At 44.3% G+C, this 24,939-nt stretch overlaps 1 protein-coding gene across 1 annotated transcript in view; it reads left to right on the plus strand.

Moving 5' to 3' along the window:
- ADA2 (adenosine deaminase 2) overlaps nucleotides 1–24,939 on the plus strand; it is a 131,127-nt gene that overhangs the window by 96,188 nt on the left and 10,000 nt on the right. Inside the window, 1 exon segment of the mRNA XM_030215327.1 lies at nucleotides 7,132–7,240. Coding sequence (XP_030071187.1) covers nucleotides 7,132–7,240 — 109 coding nt within the window.

Below are 24,939 nucleotides of genomic sequence, written 5' to 3' on the forward strand. Positions count from 1 at the left end.
TCAATCAAAAGTAGATAAACAATTGGTTACATAAAGAACAGGTGTAACATAATGGATATAATCAAGTCAAAAAACATATCAGAAAACAGTAAGATTATCAAGTAATTGGTGATGTGTTAGAGTTCCTATTGTTAATCATTATGGTAAGTCTTGTTAAAAAGAAAAGTGTTTAGTGATTTTCGAAAGTTGATGAGGTCATGAATAGATTTCAGATGACGTGGCAATGCATTGCTGTGCGCCAATGTAGGAAAAGCAGGACGCATGTACTAGTTTGTATTTTAGGCCTTTACAGCTATGGAAGTGAAGTCCCAAGAATGTGCGTGCTGATCTTTTAGCGTTCCTGGGTGGTAAATCAATAAGGTGTGACATGTATGCCGGAGCGTTTCCATGAATGACCTTATGAGCTAGAGTGCAAACCTTGAAGACAGAACGTTCCTTGACTGGGAGCCAGTGGAGCTTCTCTCTTAGGGGTTTTGCACTTTCGTATTTTACAAAGGCGTGCTAGTATTTTTAGTGTGCGCTAAACGCTAGAGATGCCCGTAGGAACATATGGGCATCCTTAGTGTTTAGCACATGCTAACTTTTAGCGCGCCTTTGTAAAAGGGGCCCTTAGTCATGAGCAGTTATGCCTAATTGGTGATATGTGTGTAACTTACAGCATTCTGTAAGTTACACATGTAATTGTGCATATGCTGAGGATATATTTGTTTTATGTCCAGTTCAGGAAACTTAGAAAGTGCTTTTTTTATTCTTGAAACATTAAATAAAGCTAGTAGAAGACTGGGCATTTGCAAATCATCTTAAGCTTAATACACAAAACACCAAAATTGTGTGGTTTGGAGATTATCAAAACGTTTCATCAGAAGTAATAAATCTTTCTTCAGGTATTTCTCTAAAGACTGACTCTAAGTCGAGAGTACTTGGAGTAATTTTAGATTGTAGACTTACTTATGAAGATCAGATTAATGCTGTAGTTAGAAAACTTTTTTCATTTGAGGAAACTCCGATTGATTTGAACATCTTTAAGTCCTGCGGGATTTTGAATAATTACACAAACCATACTACTATCATTACTTGATTACTGCAATTCTTTGTATGGGAAAATTATGTAAAGTACGTGATAATTTTCTTTCCTTTAGTAGCAGCAGATGAATCCAGAAACCTGTGGGTTGTGTCCATCTTCTACCAGGTGGAGATAGAGAGCAATGTTTTGCCCTGTGCTTTATAGGACGTGACATTCCCTGGCCCAGGGGCGTAGCCAGACACCCAATTTTGGGTGGGCCTGGGCCCAAGATGGGTGGGCAGAAGAACCCCGCCCCATCCCATAGGTGATTTGGTCTCTCCTTCTCTCGCCTGCATGCCATATGGAGGGGCATAATTGAACGAAAACGCCTATCTCCATGGGCGTTTATCTCCAAGAACGGGTCCGTGAAGGGGCGGACCGAACCGTATTTTGGGAAAAAATAGACGCCCATGTTTTATTCAACAATATGTGAGCTGGGCGTTTTTGTTTTTCAGCGATAATGGAAAATGAAAGCGCCCAGCTCAAAAACGAATAAATCCAAGGCATTTGTTCGTGGGAGGGGCCAGGATTCGTAGTGCACTGGTCCCCCTCACATGCCAGGACATCAACCAGGCACCCTAGGGGGCACTTTTACAAAACCAAACAAAAAGGTAAAAGAGCTCCCAGGTGCATAGCACCTTTCCCTTGTGTGTTGAGCCCCCCAAATCCCCCTCAAAACCCACTGCCCACAAGTCTACACCATTACTATAGCCCTAAGGGGTGAAGGGGGGCACCTACATGTGGGTACAGTGGGTTTGGGGGGGGGGGGGTTGGACGACTAATAAGCATTAAGCAGCACAATTGTAACAGGTAGGGGGATGGGCCTGGGTCCACCTGCCTGAAGTCCACTGCACCCCCTAACAACTCCTCCAGTGACCTGCATACTGCTGTCAGGGAGCTGGGTATGACATTTGAGGGTGAAAATAAAAGTTGAGAAACTTCATTTTTTGTGGTGGGAGGGGGTTAGTGACCACTGGGGGAGTCAGGGGAGGTCATCCCCGATTCCCTCCAGTGGTCATCTGGTCATTTAGGGCACTTTTTGGGGCCTTATTCGTGAAAAAACAGGGTCCAGGAAAAGTGTCCTAAATTCTAGCTAAAAACGCATACTTTTTTCCCATTATCAGTGAAATGCGCCCATCTCTGTTCGGCAGATAACCACGCCCCAGTTCCGCCTTCGCCACACCTCTGACACGCCCCCATCAACTTTGTCCGCATCCGCGACGGATTGCAGTTGAAAACGTCCAAAAATCGGCTTTCGATTATACCGCTTTATTCGTTTTTGTGAGATAAACGTCCATCTCCCGATTTAGGTCGGAACTTGGGCGTTTTTCTCGTTCGATTATAAGCAGGATGGTCTTTCAAACATTCCCTCTCTCCCACATACCTTGTAAATAGCAAATCTTTGCCTGCAGCAAGCATAAACTAATACACACTGCTCATGTTGGCTCCACAGCCTTCCCACTTATCCAACTTCCTGTTTCGCACAGGTGGGAATATGTTAGAGGGAAGGCTGTGGGGCCGGTGTGAGCAGTATATATCAGTTGTTGCTGCTGCAGGCAAAGATCTGCTATTTATAAGGTATGAAGGAGGAACAGTCATTGGGAGTTTTCAGCTGGTGGGGCTTGGGAATCCCTGCCAGTCACATCATAGGTGTACTGCTACTGCGTGGGCCTAAGCCCAAAGTGGGTGGGCCTAGGCCCACCCGGGCCCACCCTTGGCTACGCCACTGCCCTGGCCAGTCAGTATTACTCGTACCAAAGCGAAAGGAGAAGACCAAAGTCTACATTCCAAGGAACTCCTTCTCACAGAAATGCAATGCATCTGAACTTAGGAACCTCAGCTTTAGAAATATGTTAGAGGCAGACATCTCAGACAGCAGAGCTATGATATATTATTATAGACACATAAATGATGTGCTTGGATGGGAAAGGGAGGGGATATGTTGAAGGAGTAATATCTGGAACAGAAGCAATATTGATGTATTCATCTTTAGAACAAGCTACCTTGCTAGCTCTAATCCAGTAAGGGGGAATGGGCATTGTTTAAGCCATCTGCAGGTAGTGGTGTAAAGACCAGAAGAACAGAAAGAAACTTCTTGCTTCTGTTTTCCATGGTTAATCTTAGGTATTCTCTCCAAAACACCCTGACAACTCAATGGGAGCTACCTTGCATTCTAGTATGATGAGGCCACATCAATAGTTTTATCAAGGGAACCTAATTCCTACTAAAGCCAAGGTTGGCTGGGTAAACAAAAGACTGTTTTAACATTGCTTGAGTGTAGCAGTTATTCTTAAGTTGTTGTTCTTATTTTTTTTAAATTAAGCAACCTTTTTTTTTTTCCTTTGACCGATGGCTGCAATTTTTTCCTCTTTTTCCAGTGTTCCCAGAGGGTTCCAGCCTGCTTGCACAATTTTGAAGAGGAATCTGGGGTAGCCTGGAGGAAGGGAGATGTCTTAGTGAACTTAGGGGTCCTTTTACTAAGCTGCATTAAAAAGTAACCTTAGCGTGCCTTTACGTGAATTTTTCCCATGCACTAAGGCCATTGTTAGTGCAGCTGTAAAATGGCTGATTTTCTATTTTTTGTATTAATGGTCATGAACTAATGTTGCCATTAACATGTGGCCATTAAAAAAAAATCAGGTAAGCACTTACTGCCACCTATTTTGTAGGCGGTGAGAGCTTGCACAGTATTGCTGCGTTAATCAGTTAGCACATAGTAATGTGGAAGCTCTGTTTAGCTCAGGAATGTCCCCTCCCCCCCCAAAAAAACCTAAAATATTTTTTAGTGCATGGATTCACACAAGAGAGGGTAAAACAGCATGCAAAATTGTACAGAAACAAAAAAGAAGCAACACTGGGCCTTCAGGATTGAGATAATCGATATCCTTTTTATTATGAAAATGACCAGACACAGGCCGTGTTTCGGCGTACAAATGCCTGCCTCAGGGGTCTAACACAAAATAACACATAAATATTAGTCATAAATATTCCTAAGTAAAAGCATGCACATATAAAAAACAATCCAGATCTAAAAAATGTATACTAAGCATAATGTCAGACTTGTGAGTTCTTGTACCAAGTAGAGCACTGCCAAGTCCGATGTAGTGAACCCGGGTTCTGCTTGGTGGCAGGGCAACCCCAAGGTTCACCTGTGGTGACCACCGTTCCCCGGAGGTTGAGCCCCCAGGTACAGGCGGCCGGCAGGACTTATGTGGAGAGACGAGAAAATGGGCGCCAAGAGATTCAGCCAGGAGGTTAGCAGAAAGGAGAATAATTCTGAAGCAGGCAGTGTCGCTAGGTAGGCAGCAAGCAAGAGAGTAATCCAGGTACGAGCAAAGTCAATAGGCAGGCAGCAGGCAAGAGAGTAAACCAGGTACAGGCAATGTCAACAGGCAGGCAGCAGGCAAGAGGGTAATCCAGGCACAGGCAAAGTCAATAGGCAGGCAGCAGGCAAGAGGGTAATCCAGGCACAGGCAAAGTCAATAGGCAGGCAGCAGGCAAGAGGGTAATCCAGGCACAGGCAATGTCAATAGGCAGGCAGCAGGCAAGAGAGTAATCCAGGTACAGGCAGAGTCAGCAACGAGGGACAAAGTAGATAAGAAGCAAAGTACAGATCAAGAAACAACTACCAAAGTAGAAGCTGAAGCATGGAGTCCAGGAAGAGCTCAGCTGATAAAGTACTGGTGTCTGACATAATCAGGAACCAGCAGGGAGAAGGAGCACAGCCATAGAATAAGAGCAGGGGGAGGAGGAAACCGGAAGACCAATAGGAGAGAAGCAAAGGAAGACAAAGAATGTTCCCACCAGAACTCAGCCAGCACACACAGCTGACAGGGAAAGGGAAGCCAGGCAGAGAGAGAGCAGACACAGGTGCCTGGAAGCAAAGCAATCAAGGAGCCTGCAACCACCGTCTCTATGAACAAACCCAGAAAAGAACTACACATACATGGCTCAGGACTGTACCAGTCAAGTGTGCATGTCGATGAGACCCCGCACAGCCCGAGGATGCTGCTTGCATTGAGGTAGGGGACATGACACATAAATAACGATAAATCAAAACATACACATATAAAAGAATGTATAAAAATATATATATATACAATTATAAATGAGAGACTGGTAGTTATTCATAATTGCATGATTGAGTGTGTCAACAAACACTTGCATAAATTATATCCTTAAAAACGACATATAAATATACTGTTTAACAGATATAAAACCAATATTGTGCAAAAGGAGGACCAAATCCTAAAGATGATTAATGTAATTTGGACCAAGACCACTAATTTGTCGTTAGCATTAAAATAAAGAATTGCAAATCAATGTACTAATTCACAGATGTAAAACCAGTCTTGTGCATAAGGAGGACCTAATTCTAAAGGTAAGTAATATAATTTGAATCAGGACCACTAATCTGTCATTAGCATTAAAATAGAAAATCTTACCAGAAATTCCTAGTTATGATTTTCATAGAAATTTAGGTTTGAATAAACAGTCAGGATGTAGTACTTAACATGAAAGGGAGCAGAGCAAGAGAATTCTTCATTATGAGCAGGAGAGAATTTATTCTACATATATACATACGTTTTCTGCTTGTTTGAGCAAAGGTAACCAATACTTGAAGTAGCTTCAAGCCTACGATTTGCCACAAAGTCAACCACCAGAGCGTGTTTACGGTTCCCAAAGTGCAGTAAATGCAGCTAGGCAAAATGAAAGCAGAATGGGGCAAGCTTTCATGCATCGCATCCCCAATAAAAAATGTTAATGGATGCTATATAGTGCAAAGTATTGTTCTTCTGGGGTTTCTAGATGTTATCAACAAATTCTGCACAAAAATGTAATGTACTCTAGCATTCTCCCAGTTTGTCGATTTTTGTTTTAGATAAATAAAGTATACAAAGTCAATGATGTCTTGCAACGTCTTCGAGAGGGCATGGTATAAAAAATATATATAAATAAAGTACAAATTTTGTGTGCTAACATTTATTTACTGAAGCGAGACACCGTCTAGCTATCCGCTAGAGTTACTGTGCTAAGTTGAGAGAATGCCACATGATTTCACATTCTTTAAAGTTTTTGCTGACCTTAAGAATTTGGTTCTCCTTATTCACAAGACTGGTTTTACATCTGTGAATTAGTACATTGATTTGCAATTCTTTATTTTAATGCTAACGACAAATTAGTGGTCTTGGTCCAAATTACATTAATCATCTTTAGGATTTGGTCCTCCTTTTGCACAATATTGGTTTTATATCTGTTAAACAGTATATTTATATGTCGTTTTTAAGGATATAATTTATGCAAGTGTTTGTTGACACACTCAATCATGCAATTATGAATAACTACCGGTCCCTCTCATTTACAATTTTATGTTTTTTTATATATATATTTTTTATACATTCTTTTATATGTGTATGTTTTGATTTATCGTTATTTATGCTTAGTATAAATTTTTTATATCTGGATTGTTTTTTATATGTGCATGCTTTTATTTATGACTATTTATGACTAATATATTTATGTTATTTTGTATTAGACCCCTGAGGCAGGCGTTTGTACGCCGAAACACGGCCCGTGTCGGGTAATTTTCATAACAAAAAGGACATTGATTATCTCAATCCTGAAGGCCCAGTGTTGCATCTGTTTTGTTTTTTTTTAGTGCATGGATTAACATGTGCTAATTTGGCAGTTACCACAGGATGCCCTTGTACATATCTCGGTACTCCATTTAAAGCTGTGTTAAACACACATTAGTGTCCAATGTAGAGCCCCTTAATTCTTAGTATTTTCATACCACTGATAGGGATGATGCAAAGAATCATGCTGAATGTTCTAGATAATCTCCTTTGCCTGCCTGTCTCACCAGATGTTGGATACTCAGGGAATGGTGATTAAAATTGAAATAGGAAAAGCCCATATAGTGAAGCACTGGATCTTAAAATGCTTGCTTTTGTATTAGCAAAACAAATGATATTCTAGAATTAGGAAGCTGCTTCAAATTATTGGTATTGCTTTTAAATGTCTGATTTCTTTTGCTGCACAGCTCAGGACCATTTTTTATTTCATAGGTTGGGCAGGAAGATCATGGAAACTCCCTCTGGTACTTCAAAGATGTCTTAACCATCCCTTCTTCACAAGGAGTCTATTTGCCATACTTTTTTCATGCTGGAGAGACCAGTAAGCCAAGGGCACTGGGCAATTTTTTGTAAAGTATTGGAAAAGGGGAAGATTATAACAAGTAAAAGAAATGGGAGAATCTTTTTATGAAGGAAAGGGGAGGCAATACTTGCAATTCTAGTATTTATGCACAGGCCAGGGTTTTCCCCTTTTCTAAAGAAAATATAGCTAAACAAATACATTCTTTTTCCTTCAGGAGAGAAGAATCAGCACATTTAGTACTAGATTCTATATATTGCGCCTAAAAAATTGGCGCCGAAATGAAATACGCCTAAGCATATTCTAAAGTACACCTTAATTTAGACGTACTTTATAGAATAAGCCTGTCTCGGTTGTGGCTGTGCCCTTATGTCCAGACCTACTGTTTCTCTGTATCTAGCTCTGTGACTTCTCCAGTCTGCTTTTTTTCCTGTTGTTGTTAGCCAAGCCTCGCTTTGGTGTCCCTGAGGTCAAGCCTCGCTTTGTTCTCCCTGCTTCTGCTTCATTTCCTACTTGTGACATCATCAGCCTACTCCTTTATAAAGACCCAGGGAGCTTTCCTGCCTTGCCTTTGCAACAGGTCTATTTTTTCCCTTTGCTTGTTGTATTGTTGTTGTTTGATTTGAGAGAACTGGTCGTCTTGTTAAGCTGTGCCTCTGGGCACAGCCCTGAGCCCTGTGTCTGTGATTTTGGTTTGAATCTGTATGGATTACTTTCCTGTTAGGTTTGCTCTTAAGCAAAGCCCTCTTCTGTTTCCGTGTGTGTGTGTGTGGTTCTGGTTTAAACCTGTATGGATTATTTCCCTGTGAACTTTGCTCCCAAGCAAAGCCCTGTTCTGTTTTTCTGTGTGTGTGGTTCTGGTTTGAACCTGAATGGATTACTTCCTTGTTATCTAGGCTCTCCAGCATAAGCCTGTTCTGTTTCCTTTTGTGCTTTCCATTGTTACCTTTCACTGTTCAGAGAGCCGGTTGTTGCCAGCCCAGCTGCTTTCCTTGATTACTTTGCTTCCCCAGCCTAGCTGCTTTCCTTGATTATCTTGCTTCCGTGCAGCTGTTTACGCTCTGTCTGCTCTGTCTCTGCCTATCTTTCCTTTCCCTACCCAGCTGTGTGCTGGCTGAGTTCTGGTAAGAAAATTGTTTGTTTTTCCCTTTGTTTGCTTTAAACCGTTGACTGCAGTTGCAAAAAAACCTCAGAAAGGCGGTATATCAAGCCCCATTTCCCATTTCCCTTTGCAGTGTAAGCCCTGCTTCTTTCTGATTTGTGTATTAGAAGCAGCCCTTCCCTTTAGCTTGCTTTAACTCTTTGTCTGCTGTGTTTGTCTCCTGATTCTTGTGAGCCTCGCTCCTTATCTGATTTGTGTATGTAAAGGCAGCTTTCCCTGTTTGTTTGCTTGCTTTTCCCTTTGTCTCTAGTGTCTGTTATTTGACTCTGTGGCACAGCCTTGTGTATTCTTATGAGTGGTTTCCCTTTACCGAGTGCTGTGTGACCAGCCTTGTGTATTCTTATGAGTGGCTTGCTTTTACCCTTGAGTGCTGTGTGGCATAGCCTTGTGTATTCCTATGAGTGGCTTCCCTTTACCCTTGAGTGCTGTATGGCACAGCCTTGAGTATTCCTTTGAGTGGCTTCCCTTTTTCCTTGAGTGCCTGGTGGCACAGCCTTGAATATTCCTTTGAGTGGCTTCCCTTTTTCCTTGAGTGCCTGGTGGCACACCCTTGAGTATTTCTTTGAGTGGCTTTCCTTTTCCATGAGTGGTGTATGGTACCGCTTAGAGTGTTCCTATGAATGGCTTCCTTTTTTCCTTGAGTGCTGTGTGGCACAGCCATGAGTGTTCCTTTTCTATGGCCGTGTGGCCTTGTCTTGAGTTTTCCCTGTGTGATTTCTGTTTGAGTCCTCTCTGTGAGGTTTCTGTTTTGAATTTGAGTGGGTTGCTCATCCTGTTAGCTGTGACTACTAGCTCATCCTTGAGCGGTCTCTCTGTGTGGCATGAGTGGGCTGTTCTTCCGTTTAGCTGTGTCTATTAGCACAGCCCTGAGTATCCTCTCTGTTTGGTTCTGTTTGAGTGGCTGGTTCTTCTGTTAGCTGTGACTACTAGCTCAGCCTTGAGCTGCCTCTCTGTGTGGCACAAATGGACAGCTCTTCCGTTTAGCTGGACTACTAGCTCATCCCTGAGCTACCTCTCTGTGTGATGTCTGTTTGACTTGGTTAGGACTATTCGTTTCTAGCTGTGGTTCTAAGCCCAGCCCTGTGCTGGCTCCCTGTGTGGTTTTCTTATCTTTTACTTGTGGTTTCTACCATGTGAGTCTAAGTGGGGTTGTCCTTTCCCCTTCAGTTTGTTTGTGCCTGTGTGTAGGGTCTTTTGACCCCTTGTTTGTGGCTTTGTTAGGTGCAGTGTGTGTACTCTGCTTGAGTAGTACTTGCTCAAGAGATTCCGTTCTGTTACTTTTCACTTCCCTCTGGTATGAGTGGGTTCCAGTTCGGCCTTGCGGCCCGTATGAGTGTCCTTCCTTTGTTCCTGGTTCCTGCTTTTGTTAAGTTCCGTTCCTGGTTTTCGCTTTAGCCAGGCTCTGTTTTCACCTCTTCAATGCTGCCTTCGGCGCCTAACCACTCGAGATATATAAAATACCCCAATCTATCCACCCTATCAGACTAACTGTTCACTCGTCCTCTAGATTGTTCACTTGTCTTTAGATTGTTTTCTTGTCTTTTAGATTGTAAGCTCTTTGAGCAGGGACTGTCCTATGTTTAAATTGTACAGCGCTGCGTAACCCTAGTAGCGCTTTAGAAATGCTAGTTAGTAGTAGTAGTAGTAGTCTTGAGTGTGCTTTGTCTATTTGCCACGTCTGGTACCTTGTTTGTAGTCAGTGCCTGGTTCGCCTCTGCTCTGCGCCTCCCCAGAGGACTTGTCTGCTGCAGCCCAAGGGATTACTATCGCAGGTTCCGTGACAAAGCCTAAATTTCCATGCAGTTTATGGACTAAGCCGAGTGCCTATCCGTGTGACTAAATTTAGTTGTGGGGAGTTACGCCAAGTAAAACTTGGTGTAAATGTTGACACCTAAATTAGGCACAAACCAGGTGCATTCTATAACAACAGGCATAGATTTTAGAAAGGTCCACGACCCACCCATTCCAAGCCCATGGCCACACCCCCTTTTCAACTATGCGTCTTAGAATCCACACGCATTGCATTATACAATTTTTCGCGTAAATTCTAATTAATGCCAATTAGTGTCAATTGCTTAATTGGAAATTATCACTGCTGATTGGCTTGTTAACTAATTAAGTTGCATGCACAAATACAAAATATGACTGTATTTGCGCACACAACTTAAGTCACGCCATATAGAATCCTGGGGTTAGAGGCTTCATACTGTACTTGTCTGAGGTATTATGTCAAGAAATAAAATTAAATAATAAAATGGCAGGAATACTGTTATGACAATATTTTAGCCTGCTAATTATAAGCATTTTTGCTGTATTTCTTTGGCTCTCATAGAAGGAAATTTTTGATATGACATTTAAAACCAACTTTGGACATTTTGCTCAAAATATCTACAGTTCAAGTGGTGAATATAACTAGTTTCGAAAATGAAAAATGTTTATCTTTTTGTTTTGAAAATGGCCTTTTTCTAGACGTTGCTGTATTCAGTGTGTTTATGTTTTTTGGACCATTTTCGAAAAAAAAAAAAAAAAAAAAGTCCAAGTGAAAAGCACACAAAATCAAGCCATTGGGATGTAGGAGGAGCCAGCATTCTTAGTAGACTGACCACACAGACATCCAAGCAGAGCAGTGGGGCACCCTAGGGGGCACTGCAGTGGACTTCACATAAAAGGTCTCAGGTACACATCTCACCATTGCTCCCTGAGATTGTATGGCGAGCCCTCCAAAACCCACCAACATCTACTGTACTCAACTATACACCACTATGGTAGCCCTTATGGCTGGTGTCACTTGTATGTGGGTACAGTATGTTTTTGGTGGATTGTGGGGGGCTCACACTTTCCACCACAAGTGTAACAGTTAGAGTGGATTATGGGCCTAGGTCCCCTTCTGTATGGTGCACTGCCCTGACCACTAGTCTACTTCAGGGACCTGCTTGCTTCTCTAATAGAACTGGCTATAGCATCTGAGGCTGTCACAGAAGCTGGCATGTACTGTTTCTTTCGTATCTTTTGGAGGTGGGAAGGGGTCAGTGACCTCTGGTGGAATAAGGGGGGGGGGGGGTCATGCTTTAATACTTCCATTGGTAATGTGGCCATTTAGGGCACCTCTTTCTGACTTAGTCGTGATAAAAATAGGTATAGATCAAAATGTTTCAGTTGTAGCCCAGGATGTTTTTGTTTTGTTCTATTATGGCACAAAAATGTCTAGGTCTTAGGAACACCAAAATCCTTCCCCCTTGTGATTTGAACACACTGCCAACGAAATGCGTACCAAAATGTTTAAAGAATGGGTTTCAAAAATAGTGGTTTGAACGTTTTGGCAAGCAAAATGTCCAAATGTCGATTTTATGCCACTTTTTAAACATTTTTCTCTTTTGAAAATGAGCCCCATGGTCTCTCCCAAGTTTGAGTTCTATAAAAATCTCCAAAATGCAAACATAAAGTTAGGGATTATTAGGACAGGAAGAGAGAATAAAACAAAATATCGTAATGTCTCTGTGTTGCTCCATGGTTCTCCTACACCTTGAGTATTGTGTGCAATTCTGACTGACCCATCTCAAGAGATATAGCGGATTAGGAAAGGTAAAGAGAAAGGTGATCAAAATTATAAAAATGATGGAACGATTCCCCTATAAAGAAAGGCTGAAGAGATTAGGACTATTAAGTTTGGAGAAGACAGCTGAGGGGAGATGAGCGAGTGGAATGGGTAAACACAAATCAATTGTTTACTCTTTCAAAGATACACCATGGAGTTACTTAGTAATACATTTAAAACAAGTAGGAAAAAGCATTCACTCAACACATAATTAAGCTCTGGAATTTGCTGCCAGAGGATATGGTAAAAGCAGTTAGCATAGCTGGGTTTAAAAAATGGTTTGGACAAATTCCCAGATGAAAATTTCATAAACCGCAATTTAAGGTAGACTTGGGGAAAGTGACCGCCGAAAGTGGTGGTCTTTCTTCATTCCTACTTACTCAGACCCTCAGCTCTCTCTGAGAGTTTCACATGTAGACTGCCTTGAAACACAGATTCTTTCTCACTCACCCCAGTAGACCTCTTTCCATAGGTTCCAGCTCTGAAGGTGTTACGAGTGCTTATGTACCTCCAGTATCAGATTTGCCTTCCATATCGCCTTTTCAATCTTCTGGACCTGTAGCATTTGAAAAGAGGTGACATAGGAGGGAGATAAGACAGCTGGCTGATACTGAGATGTTCCAGAACCCACAGCACATCAGAGCTGGCACCCTGTATCTCCTTCTTAGTCTTAGTCTTTCTCATTCATTTGTAGCCCTTTCCATTCTCTCCCTACATTGTTCTTTACATTAGCTCATACCTACAGGTAAATGCTTGTATTCCTCCATTGCCCTCCCAGACTCGGATTCATTTTCAAATCCTTCAGAATATCTGGATTTCTCCAATACTCCTGCTCCGTTGCATGTTCAGTGGATTATAGTAGTTTGTGGCACCCCCCCCATCCACATGGGTCTCTGCAGCACCTCCCCCCCTGGCCACATGGGTCTCTGCGGCACCCTCCCCTTAGTCACATGAGTCTCCGGACCCCCCCCCCCCACATGGGTCTCCCTTTCCCTGCAGCCCCCTCCTCTCACACCAGCACACCGCTACCTTCCTTCCTGCAGGTCCAGGATTGCTGCCACTTTCTTCTCCTTCTCCCGCTACTGCTGCAATGCTTGCAGCTTACATTTTTGGGCCGTCTGTGAGTCACACAGGCAATCCGGGGCCTTCCCAGTCTGCTGCATCCAGCCCTCTCTGATGCAACTTCCTGTTGCGAGGGCCGAAAGCGGCAAAGGGAAGTCCCTGCAGTGCCTGTGTGAATCGCGGACAGCCCCAAAATGTAAGCTGCAAGCATTGCAGCGGTGGTGGGGGAAGGAGAGTTCGCTGCGGCGCACCAGGGTGCTGCAGTGCATAGTTTGGGAACCGTTGGATTATAGTTTGCTTTATCCTATAAGCACTGTTTCCTCTAAGCCTAACTGCATTGCTGTCAGTGAGGGATGGTGCTTCAATATTATGTTTTCAATTGCTAGGGACATGCAAATTCCCTGGAATTCTGCAGAGCTTGCCTGTCCCTCACTATTGGAAATGTGATAGTAAAACAGCACCCTCCACTGGCAGGACTGTAGGTGGAGAACTCTTGCTCAACTTAGAGCAATGATTCTCAACCAGTGTGTCGAAACACACAGGTGTATCCCAGGGGCGTAGCCAGACTTCGGCGGGAGGGGGGGCCAGAGCCCAAGGTGAGGGGGTACATTTTATCCCCCCCCCGCCACCAACCCCCCCCCCCCGCATCACCAACCCTCCGCCATCGCCGTCGAGTACCTGTGCTGGCAGGGGTCCCCAATCCCCGCCAGCCGAAGTTCTGTGTCTTCAGCCTGTCTCTGGGCCGGCGCGTTGCTGCAGCCTGCAGCAGCTGATCTGATTCTGGAAGCGGGAAGCCGATTCTCTTTGCGTGGTATGAATCGTCCTGACGTCCTGCACGTACACGTGCAGGACGTCAGGACGATTCATACCACGCAAAGAGAATCGGCTTCCCGCTTCCGGAATCAGATCAGTTGCTGCAGCAACGCGTCGGTCCAGAGAAGGGCTGAAGACACAGAACTTCAGCTGGCGGGGATTGGGGACCCCCGACAGCACAAGTACTCGACGGCGATGGCGACGGGGGAGGGTTGGCGACGCCGGGGGGGGGGGGGGGGGGGTTGAAGGGGTCGGTGGTGGGGCCAGGGCCAAATCTGAGGGGACCCAGGCCCCCCAGGCCCCACGTAGCTATGCCACTGGTGTATCCTCAACAGGTGGGAGGTATGTCGCAAAAATGTGGTATAAGCAAGCCTGTGCTTTCCTTAATAACCATCTGTGTCTGCAAGCAAGGGTGAGCAGAGATCCTGAGAGTCAGATTCTTGAATTCCCCATAAATGGTCCTTTATTTCTGCTTCCTCATTACCCTCAGTAATAAATGGAAATGTTGCGTGTCTGCTGTCCTTAGGTTCTGTTTGCTACATCGTTTCTGAGTTGCATATTTGCAGGGTTTTGTATTGCTTCACAGTATCTATCAGTAAACAGATTTTGTGTTACAATTACTGAGGTGACACCAGAATTTGAATGCTGCCCGTCTCATTTTCCGCCAGGGTCGCTTTACTCATACTACCCCTCTCCTCAAGACCCTTCACTAGCTCCCTATCCGTTTTCGCATCCTGTTCAAACTTCTTCTACTAACCTATAAGTGTACTCACTCTGCTGCTCCCCAGTATCTCTCCACACTCGTCCATCCCTACAACCCCTTCCCGTGCACTCCGCTCCATGGATAAATCCTTCTTATCTGTTCCCTTCTCCACTACTGCCAACTCCAGACTTCGCGCCTTCTGTCTCGCTGCACCCTACGCCTGGAATAAACTTCCTGAGCCCCTACGTCTTGCCCCATCCTTGGCCACCTTTAAATCTAGACTGAAAGCCCACCTCTTTAACATTGCTTTTGACTCGTAACCACTTGTAACCACTCGCCTCCACCTACCCTCCTCTCTTCCTTTCCGTTCACATTAATTGATTTGATTTGCTTACTTTATTTATTTTTTGTCTATTAGATTGTAAGCTCTTTGAGCAGGGACTGTCTTTCTTCTATGTTTGTGCAGCGCTGCGTATGCCTTGTAGCGCTATAGAAATGCTAAATAGTAGTAGTAGTAGTAGTTTTGTATGATAAGGGATAAATTTACTGTCAATGAAATATTTAGCTTTTTTGTTTGACTATGATTTTATGTTGTGTGTCACACACATGAATATTGTCCATCAGGTGTGTCACAACAGAAAAAGGTTGAGAGCTACTGGCTTAAAGGGAATAGTGCCAATAAGCAATGTTAGCTCTAAGCTGTGTGCATGGGTGTGAACTGACAAATCATGAACTCTGCACACCCACCAAATGCAGTACATACAGGAAATATAATACTGCAACAAATTTACCCCACTGTTTACTAAGCCGCGTGGCAATGCTGACAAAGCCCATTCAAAGTGAATGGGCTGTGTTGACATTAGCGCACGGCTTAGTAAACGGGTTATTTAGATGTTTTACAGCAGCACAGAAAACTTATTGTCAGGTTTGTGAGTTCCTTGTACCAAATGGAGCACTGCTGAGTGCGAGGATACGCACCCTGACTCTGCTTGGCGGCCGAGCAACCCCGAGGTTCACCTGCGGTGACCACTGTTCCCCGGGGGTTGAGCCCCCAGGTGCGGGTGGCTGACAGGACTTACGTAGAGAGAAGATGAGAGGGGAGCTGAGGAAACCAGCCGGAGGAGAGTAGAAGGGAGTGGCCCGGGTACAGGCAACAGTCCAACAGGCAGGCAGCTGGCAAAGGAGTAATCCAGGTACAATCAAGGTATTACAGGCAGGCAGCAGACGAGAGAGTAATCCAGGTACAAGCAAGGTCAGAACCAGGAACACAGGCAGAACACAGTGGAGATAAACGCTTACCAACTAGAAGCCGAAGCAATAATGCAGAGGAAAGCTCTCCTGAAGTAGTGTAGGCGTCTGACATCAACAGGAGGCAGCTGGAGAAGGAGAGCTTGATAGGTCAGGAAGGCAGTGAGGGGAGGGGCGCAGAAGCCTGCCTGCGGAGCAGGAAGGTGGCTTGGCAGTCACAAGCAACCTCGGAAGTTCCTCAGGAAGCGCGCTAATCCGACTGCAGGCAGGGTGACATGGGGGACCTGGGCGCGCGCACAGTGCTAGAAAGGGCCGCAGAAGGGCGCAGCACCGCCCCAAAGTGCCGGACCCGTAGAGATGGTGAGAATCCCTGCGCCGCCGGAGAGCCCCACCGACAAGGAGGTAAGGGGCGTGACAGTTATCTGATATTTTCTAAATATTTAGAACATAAGAATAGCCATACTGGGTCAGACCAATGGTCCGTCTAGCCCAGTATCCAACAGTAGCCAATCCAGGTCAGAAGTATCTGGCAGAAACCCAGAGAATAGCAACATTCCATGCTACCAATCCCAGGGCAAGCAGTAGCTTCCCCATGTCTGTCTTAATAGCAGACTAAGGACTTTTCTTCCAGAAGAAAATTTTTTTTTAACCCAGATATGCTAACTGCCATTACCACATCCGTCATCAACGAATTCCAGTATTTGCTGAGTGGAAAAAAATAACCCCTCCTGTTTGTTTTAAAAGTAGTACCATTCCTTGAGTGAGTACGAGTAAAAAATCGATTCACTTCTACTTGTTCTACACCACTCAGGATTTTGTAGACCTCAATCATATCTCCCCTCAGCCATGTTTTTTTCCAAGCTGAAGAGCCCTATCCTCTTTAGCCTTTCCTCATATGAGACGAGCTCCTTTCCCTTTATCATTTTGGTCACTCTTCTTTGAATCTTTTCTAATTCCGCTATCTCTTTTTTTGAAATATGGCAATCACAGCTGAATGCAATACTCAAGGTGAGTTTGCACCATGGAGCAATACAGAGACATTATAGTATTCTTGGTCTTATTTACCATCCCTTTCCTAATAATTCCTAGCAGGCTGCCACCACAAACTGGGCAGAGGATTTCAGCTTATTGGCTAGACCACCACCTTTTTCTTGGGTGCTGACTCCCAAGGTAGGCTCTAACATTAGGTAACTATGTTTCGGATTATTATTCCCAATGTGCATCACTTTGCATTTGTCTACATTAAATTAAAACACTCTAATATAATTTTTGAAATCCCAATATTTTTGTATTATTCTTGCCGAGGTACACTTGGCTCAAAGTGTACAAATTTGAACTCTGCTTTTAAAAAGATGCACAAAAGAATTTTTACATACATAACCAGTCACAAATTAGAGGGAACATTGCCTACAAGTGTTTTATGAGCTTTTACTCTGTAGATTACCTTAGTTTAGCGGAGTTTACAAAAGGTTTGGACGGCTTCCTGATGGAAAAGTCCATAGACCGTTATTAAATGGACTTGGGGAAAATCCACTATTTCTGGGATAAGCAGTATAAAATGTTTTGTACTTTTTGGGATCTTGCCAGGTATTTGTGATCTGGATTGGCCACTGTTGGAAACAGGATGCTGGGCTTGATGGACCTTTGGTCTTTCCCAGTATGGCAATACTTATGTACTTATGTTTTGCTGAAAACTACCAAGATCAGTTTAAAGGAGGTTTTCATAAGAAATGTTAATCCCAAAGAGCATCTCTAAGAATCAGAAAGCAAAATTATCATACTACCCTAGGTCTGAGACACATGGAGGGGCATTTTTGAAAGAATGTGCATGTCAGAATGGAACGTTCTACTCGTCTTGTCCAAAACTCCCCCATCTCACAGCCATTTTCAAACAGGAAAAACGAGTGTGATGTTCTCGTGCTGAAAACATCCAAAATGATCAGCCATTTTCCAAAATGAAACAACCAAAATATGTACAACCAAAAAAACAGGCACAAAAACGTCTGTCAGGCATCATATGGACAACAATAGCTACATAGACATCCCTGCAGAGCAGAGGGGCAGCCTAGTGATACGTGCAGTGACATGTAAATATTGTCCAGGTTCTGGGGTCAATGACAGCGGAGATGGAAATGGTTCCATGGGCAAGGGCTCATATGCAGCCATTACAGGAGGAGTCTCTTCTCAGCCACTGGTCTCTGGAGTCACAGAAGTACGACCTTCATCTTCCTTGGATGCTGGTTGCCAGACGGAGTATGCAGTGGTGGTTGTCACCCAGGAATTTGACCATTGGAGCTCCCTTTCCAATAATACCATGGGAAGTGGTGACAGCGGACACCAGCAAGTGGGGTTGGGGAGCTCATAAGTTCCATCTGGCACAAGGCACCTGAACAGAACAGGAGTCTCAGTGGTCCATAAATCACTTGAAGCTGAGGGCAGGGTGGAATGTCTTATGCGACTTTGCACCTTTTTTGGTGGGGCCCCGGTCTGAGTTTTCTCTGACAATGCGACGGCAGTGGCTTATATCAACTAGCATAGGCGCCGACTCCGTGGGTGCTGTGGGTGCTCGAGCACCCCCAATATTTTCCCGCCCGTCAGTCATCCGAAGTTTCGGTTCCAACATCCCCAGCTCGACCTACCCGCCCTCTTCTCCCTCAACAGCCCTTTTTGCTTTTCTGCTGCCCAGCCAGCACTTAAAACTCATTTTACCTGACTGAAGTCATGACTGCAAAAGAAGCAGAGTAGAGCAGGCTCGACTTCAGCCTACCCCTTCTCTTTCAACGTCCTGCTCTTATGGAAACAGGAAATGAGGCGGGACGCTGAGAGAGAAGGGGAAGGCTGAAGGTGAGCCTGCTCTACTCTGCTTCTTTTGCAGTCACGATTTCAGTCAGGTAAAATGAGTTTTAAGCGCTGGCTGGGCCGCAGGAAGGCAAGGAGGGCTGTTGAGGGAAAGGGCAGGCAGGTCGGGCGGGGGGGGGGGGGGTGGGAACTGGATCTGGGGGGGCAGGTGGGGTTTGGGGCATCACTGGACATGGAGGGGAAGGCAGAGGAGCATTGCTGGACATGGAGGGGAGGGCAGAGAGAATAATTGCTGGATATGGATGGGGGAAGAGGGCAGGAGAGAGAGGACAGTTGCTGGACATGACTGGATGGAGGGGAGGGCAGGGGAGAGAGGAGAGTTGATGGACATGGATGGAGGGGAAGTCAGGGGAGAGAGGAGAATTGCTGGACATGGATGCAGGGGGAGGGCAGGGGAAGAGAGGAGAGTTGCTGGACATGGATGCAGGTGAGGGCAGGAGAGAGAGGAGAGTTGCTGGACATGGATACAGGGGAGGGCAGGAGAAATGCTGGGCATGGATGGAGGAGAGGGAAGACAGGAAGGAGATGCACATGGATGGAGGGGGAGGGGAGAGAAGAGAAATGCTGGACATGGATGGAGGGGAGGGAAAACAGAGGAAGGAGATGCACATGGATGGAGGGGAGAGAGGAGAAATGCTGGACATGGATGGAGGGGAGGGAAGAGAGGAAGTGAGATGAACATGGATGGCGGGGCAGAGAAAGAGGAAAAATGGTGGACATGGATGGAGGAGAGGGAAGAGAGAGAGGAAGCAGATGCATATGGATGCAGGGGAGTAAAGAAAGAGGAAGGAGATGCATACTGACAGAGATGAAGGAAAGGGAAAAGAGGAGAAAAACTACACATGGATGGAGAAAATAGATGCTGGATGGAAAGAGGGAAGAGAGGGGGTAGACGCTGGATGGAAAGGGGGAAGAGAGGGGGTAGATGCTGGAAGGAAAGGGGGAAGAGGTGGGTAGACGCTGGATGGAAAGGGGGGAGAGTTAAGATCGAGGAAAGAAGAAACAAGACTGGGACCAACACAATTAGAAACAGTAAACAGCCAGACCAGAAAGGTAGGAAAAATGAATTTTATTTTTAGTTTAAGATAAAGTAGTGTGGTAGCTGTGTTAATATACAGAAAATGGAAGTAAGGTGATATCTTTATTGGACTAATTTTAATACAATTTTTGACTAATGTTTGGAGACCAAACCCTCCTTTCTCGTGTCAGAACAGAATACCATAAAGGCAGTATACTGTCCTGACCTGAGGAAAGAGGTTTTGGCCTTTGAAAGCTAATTGAAAAATGTATTTAGTCCAATAAAAATGATATCATATTTTCCATTTTTTGTTTAATTTGTGTTTGTTAACCTATCTATAGTATAGTGATTGAAATATGTCAATTTTTGAAATTTGCATCTCTTATATTTGCACAGTACAGGGGGACTGAGGGGTGGGACTGTTCAGGGAAGAAGTCCTGGTGCAGGTTGCAGGCAGCCTATGAGTGGCGTTGCCACTGCCCAGATGAAGACTGCAGCAGACAGGATTTTAAGAGGGGGGGGGGGGGGGGGGAAGAGAATGCACTGCCTGTAAAAAAAAAAACAACAAAAAAAACTTCAGGACCTCCAATCATTTTGAAAAGTTGGCTTCTATGTCAACTAGCAAGGTGGGACCCACAGCCATCGATGGTGGTTGAGGTGGGTTTCCTCATCAATTGGGAGGAGAAAAATCTTCTTTGCTGGTCAGCAGTTCACATATCTAGATCCTTGAATGTGGAGGTGAACTTTCTCAGCAGGCTCTCCATGGACCCGGGAGCATGGGTACTATCCAACCAGGGGTTTCATCTAATAGTGGACCAATGGGGTTCCCCATTTCTAGACTTGATAGTGACAAAAAGGAGGGGGAGTGGTAAGATGGCGTCCTAGCTTGCTGCGTGAGCATTTCGGGAGTCTGCTGGAAATACCTCACTTTACTCTTCTCATGTTGAAATGCCCCATACTAAGCGGAATGCAGCGATTAAAGGGCAACCGCCGATAGCCCTTACTTCATCTGCAATCCAACAGACCCTTGACCGCTACATGAGAAGCTTACCGGTGGAACATGGTTTGGCGAGTCCCGTATTGAGTGACGCCGAAGGAGCGACGTCTCTCCTGGGGCCTGATACCACACTATCGCCGCCAGTGCTGACGCAACCTCCGTGTCCTGCAAGTTCCAGGGCGGGGGTTAGCAGGTCAAGCTGAGACGGAAGACGCCGACAGTTTGAGCTTGCTTGGCGGTTCCTCCCCTGGACAAGCAGAAGGAAGTATACTGGAGCAAGGAGCCCCACAGGAGATTACTCTGACGGCTATTTGGCAAGTGGTCCGGGGACTTGCAGCTGAGGTGGCTAAATCAACTAAAGAAATGTCCACAATAGTGAGTAAATTGTCTACAATGTCGGAATCCTTCGATAAAGTTAAAACAGAGGTAACAAATCAAGTATCTCAGGTAAAAGAGGAGGTAAATATAGTGAAATTGACTGTGGACACCTTGGTTAAAGATAAAATGTTAACATCTCGCAAAATAGAGCAAATTGAGAATTTTAATCGACGTCTTACTCTCAGACTATTGAATTTTCCAATTTCACCAGCATTATCATCCTACGATTTCTTTAAAAAATATTTACAAGAGATTTGAAGCTTTCTCCTAAAGATATTCCCCCGTGTAATAAAGTTTATTACCTTCCAACTATTCAGAAGCGTGGAGAGGCTTCTCAACCAGCAAATATGGAGAACGTAGCCCCCCAGAGAAATGATATTGATTTGCAGAATTTAACGGCATTATTCGAAGACTCTATGGTTGAAATATCTAATTGGGGGACTTTGATAGTTTCCTTAGTATTTGAGCAGGACTTAAATATGATTATGAAACTATACTTTAAAAATTCTTCGGCACTATTCTGCGGTCAAAAAATATGGGTATATCCTGACGTTACCAAGGTGACCCAGCAAAGAAGAAAACAATTCCTGATTCTGAGAGAAGAAGCAAAGAATTTGGGAGCAACATTTACATTAGTTTATCCCTGTAAATGTGTGATACATTTATTAGGTGTTAAATATGTGTTTTTTGAGCCAAGTCAGCTGAAAAGTTTTCTGGACTCTAAAAACCCAACTAGCCGACAGACTGGAACAACTGTATCAGCTAATAAGAAATGATGGGATAAAGAACAGGACTATGCCAATTATGGTTTAAACTATGATTTGCCTTATTGAACTCTCCTTAAGTTTTCTAAATCCACTCCCCCCCCCAAAAAAAATAGTTGTGGTCTAAGGAAGAGTTAGAATATTATGTTTAGATATATTTATCTTTTATTTTTCAATTGCCTTATAACTGTATCTCTGTATTACCTTACAAATTGATATTCATTTGTAATAATTTGAAATTTAATAAATATATAATAAAAAAAATATAGTGACAAAAAGGAGATGCCAAAGTGCCCAAGTTCTTCAGCTGTTGGAAAGAACTAGGCTTAGTGGAGATCAATGCCCTACTGCAGCCCTGGCTGGAGACACATATACTGTATGGCTTCCCTCCTTGGTCCATGGTAGGTTGTGTGTTGAAAAAGATTGCATTGCACCGGGGTTGAATAATTCTTGTAGCCCTGGATTGGCTGTGGAGGTCGTGGTATGTGGACCTGATCCAACTGCTGGACGGATGCAGGACCTACTGAAGCAAGGTCTGGTGCTCAGGAAGATCTGTGCCCCTTTGGTCTTACAGCTTGGCCATTGAAAGGGCTCAGTTGAGAGAAAAAGGTTATTGTGATTCAGTCATTGTTACCTTGCTTGCAAATGCTCTCCATCCATAGTGTATGTGAGGGTGTGAAGGATGTTTGAGAGCTGGTGTTCTGAGCATGGACTTTCCACCTTCTCTGCTCAGATCGTGCACATTGTAGTATTTCTCCAGGTACGTCTTCAGAAAGGATTAGCGTTGGGGGTCTCTAACAGTCGAGGTTGTAGCTTTGGCCTGTTTAAGAGGCCAACTACAGAAGTCATCTCTTGTGACTCACCAGATATCGTTCGATTCTTGCGGGGAGTGGGTCACTTGTGGCCTCCCTTTCGTATGCTGTATCCAGAGTGGAACCTTAATTTAGTACTTTGGGCTGTTCAGAAGTCTCCTTTTGAGCCACTCCGGAAGGCCTCTTTGAAAGACCTTATGCTAAAGACAGAGTTCTTGGTGGCTGTTGCATCAGCATGCAGGGTTTTGGAGTATCGGGCTCTGTCTAGTTGGGATCCTTTCTCTCCACTTTCTATGCATGGTTCCTTCATTTCTTCTAAAAGTGGTATCAGCATTTCATCTCAACCAATCTGTCCATCTTTTCACAGAGAGGACCAAGAGGCCCAGTATTCTTCCTAGAAGCTTCTTGATGTGCGTAGAGTCCTCATCTGGAAGTCATGAATGAGTTTTGCAAACCAGACAGACTGTTTGTTTGTGCTTTTTGGTAAGAATAGGCTTGGCCTCATGGCTTCCAAGCCCACAATTGCTAGATGGCTGAAGGGAGACTATTGTGTCAGCTTATTTGCTTGTTGTGAAGCAGGCTTCTCAGATCTTGTGGACTCATTCTATGAGGTGTACAGTGACATCCTGGGTGGAAACTACCTTACTATCTCTGGCAGATAATTGCAAGGTGGCGACATGGTTGATGCTGTATGCCAGGCACTACAGGGTGGATATTGTGGCGTGCTTGGAAGCCAGTTTTGGGGCTTTGGGTCATCCAGGCAGCAGCACCAGGATCCCAACCACTCGAGGGATTGCTTTTAAACATCCCATAGGTTCTGGAAAAATGGGAATCTATGTAATGGAAGGAGAAATTAGGTCTTATCTGATAATTTTCTTTTCATTAGACCTTCTCACTATTCCAGAGGCCCACCCAAGGTTTCTGAGATGTTTAGTCAGTGCGAAGTAATGGGTCAAATAACAACTGTCACCTTGCATGGTGCTTCCAGCATATCTCTTGTTCTCTACAAGTTGTCCAGAGATGAGAGAGGGTCCATATGTGTTTGCTTGTCTGGTTAGTGTTAGGTTAGTGAGTTGTTTAAGGTTGTTGTGTTTATTCTGATTTTATCCTTACTGCTGGTCTACATAAATACTGAGGAGCTGGACTGGATGCTAAGTGAGGTATATCTCAGCTCAGTTTTCAGTTCTCTATCTCCACCTGCTGGTTGATGGACACAACTATCACACAGGTTCTGGAATAGTGGGAAGGACTAATGGAAAGACAATTATCAGGTAAGACCTACTACTACTACTTAACATTTCTAGAGCGCTACTAGGGTTACGCAGTGCTGTACAAGTTAACAAAGAAGGACGGTCCCTGCTCAAAGGAGCTTACAATCTAAAGAACGAAATGTCAAGTTGGGGCAGTCTAGATTTCCTGAGTAGAGGTGTAGTGGTTAGGTGCTGAAGGCGACATTGAAGAGGTGGGCTTTGAGCAATGATTTGAAGATGGAAAATATATAAAGCAGATCGTTGATAGATAAAAATGATTTTTATTAATATACTAAAATATGCATACAGTAGCCCAGCACAGGCCCCCTCCCTGCCCATCTTCAAATCATCGGGGCAGACGATCTGCAAACTCCAAGATGGAAAATATATAAAGCAGATCGCTGATATATAAAAATGATTTTTATTAATATACTAAAATATGCATACAATAGCCCGACACAGGCCGTGTTTCGCCCTGCTGGGCTGCTTCAGGGGCTACTCAATGATTCTCCACTATCAAAGGAGGAGTAAGACGATAAAAGCAACTGTAATATAATATACAGTTGATGTCTTGAAAAAAACGACTCTCCCAGAGATATTGAAACAAATGATCAGTAACATGCGATCAATCAATCAGCCACTTATCTCCCAGAGCGCTCTGTTTGATTGATCGCATGTTACTGATCATTTGTTTCAATATCTCTGGGAGAGTCGTTTTTTTCAAGACATCAACTGTATAATATATTACAGTTGCTTTTATCGTCTTACTCCTCCTTTGATAGTGGAGAATCATTGAGTAGCCCCTGAAGCAGCTCAGCAGGGCGAAACACGGCCTATGTCGGGCTATTGTATGCATATTTTAGTATATTAATAAAAATCATTTTTATCTATCAACGATCTGCTTTATATATTTTCCATCTTGGAGTTTGCAGATCGTCTGCCCCGATGATTTGAAGATGGGCAGGGAGGGGGCCTGGCGTATGGGCTCAGGGAGTCCGTTCCACGCATGGGGTGAGGCGAGGCAGAAAGGGCGGAGCCTGGAGTTGGCGGTGGTGGAGA

Source organism: Microcaecilia unicolor, chromosome 9 (assembly GCF_901765095.1).
Source record: "Microcaecilia unicolor chromosome 9, aMicUni1.1, whole genome shotgun sequence".
NCBI classification, from domain to species: domain Eukaryota; kingdom Metazoa; phylum Chordata; class Amphibia; order Gymnophiona; family Siphonopidae; genus Microcaecilia; species Microcaecilia unicolor.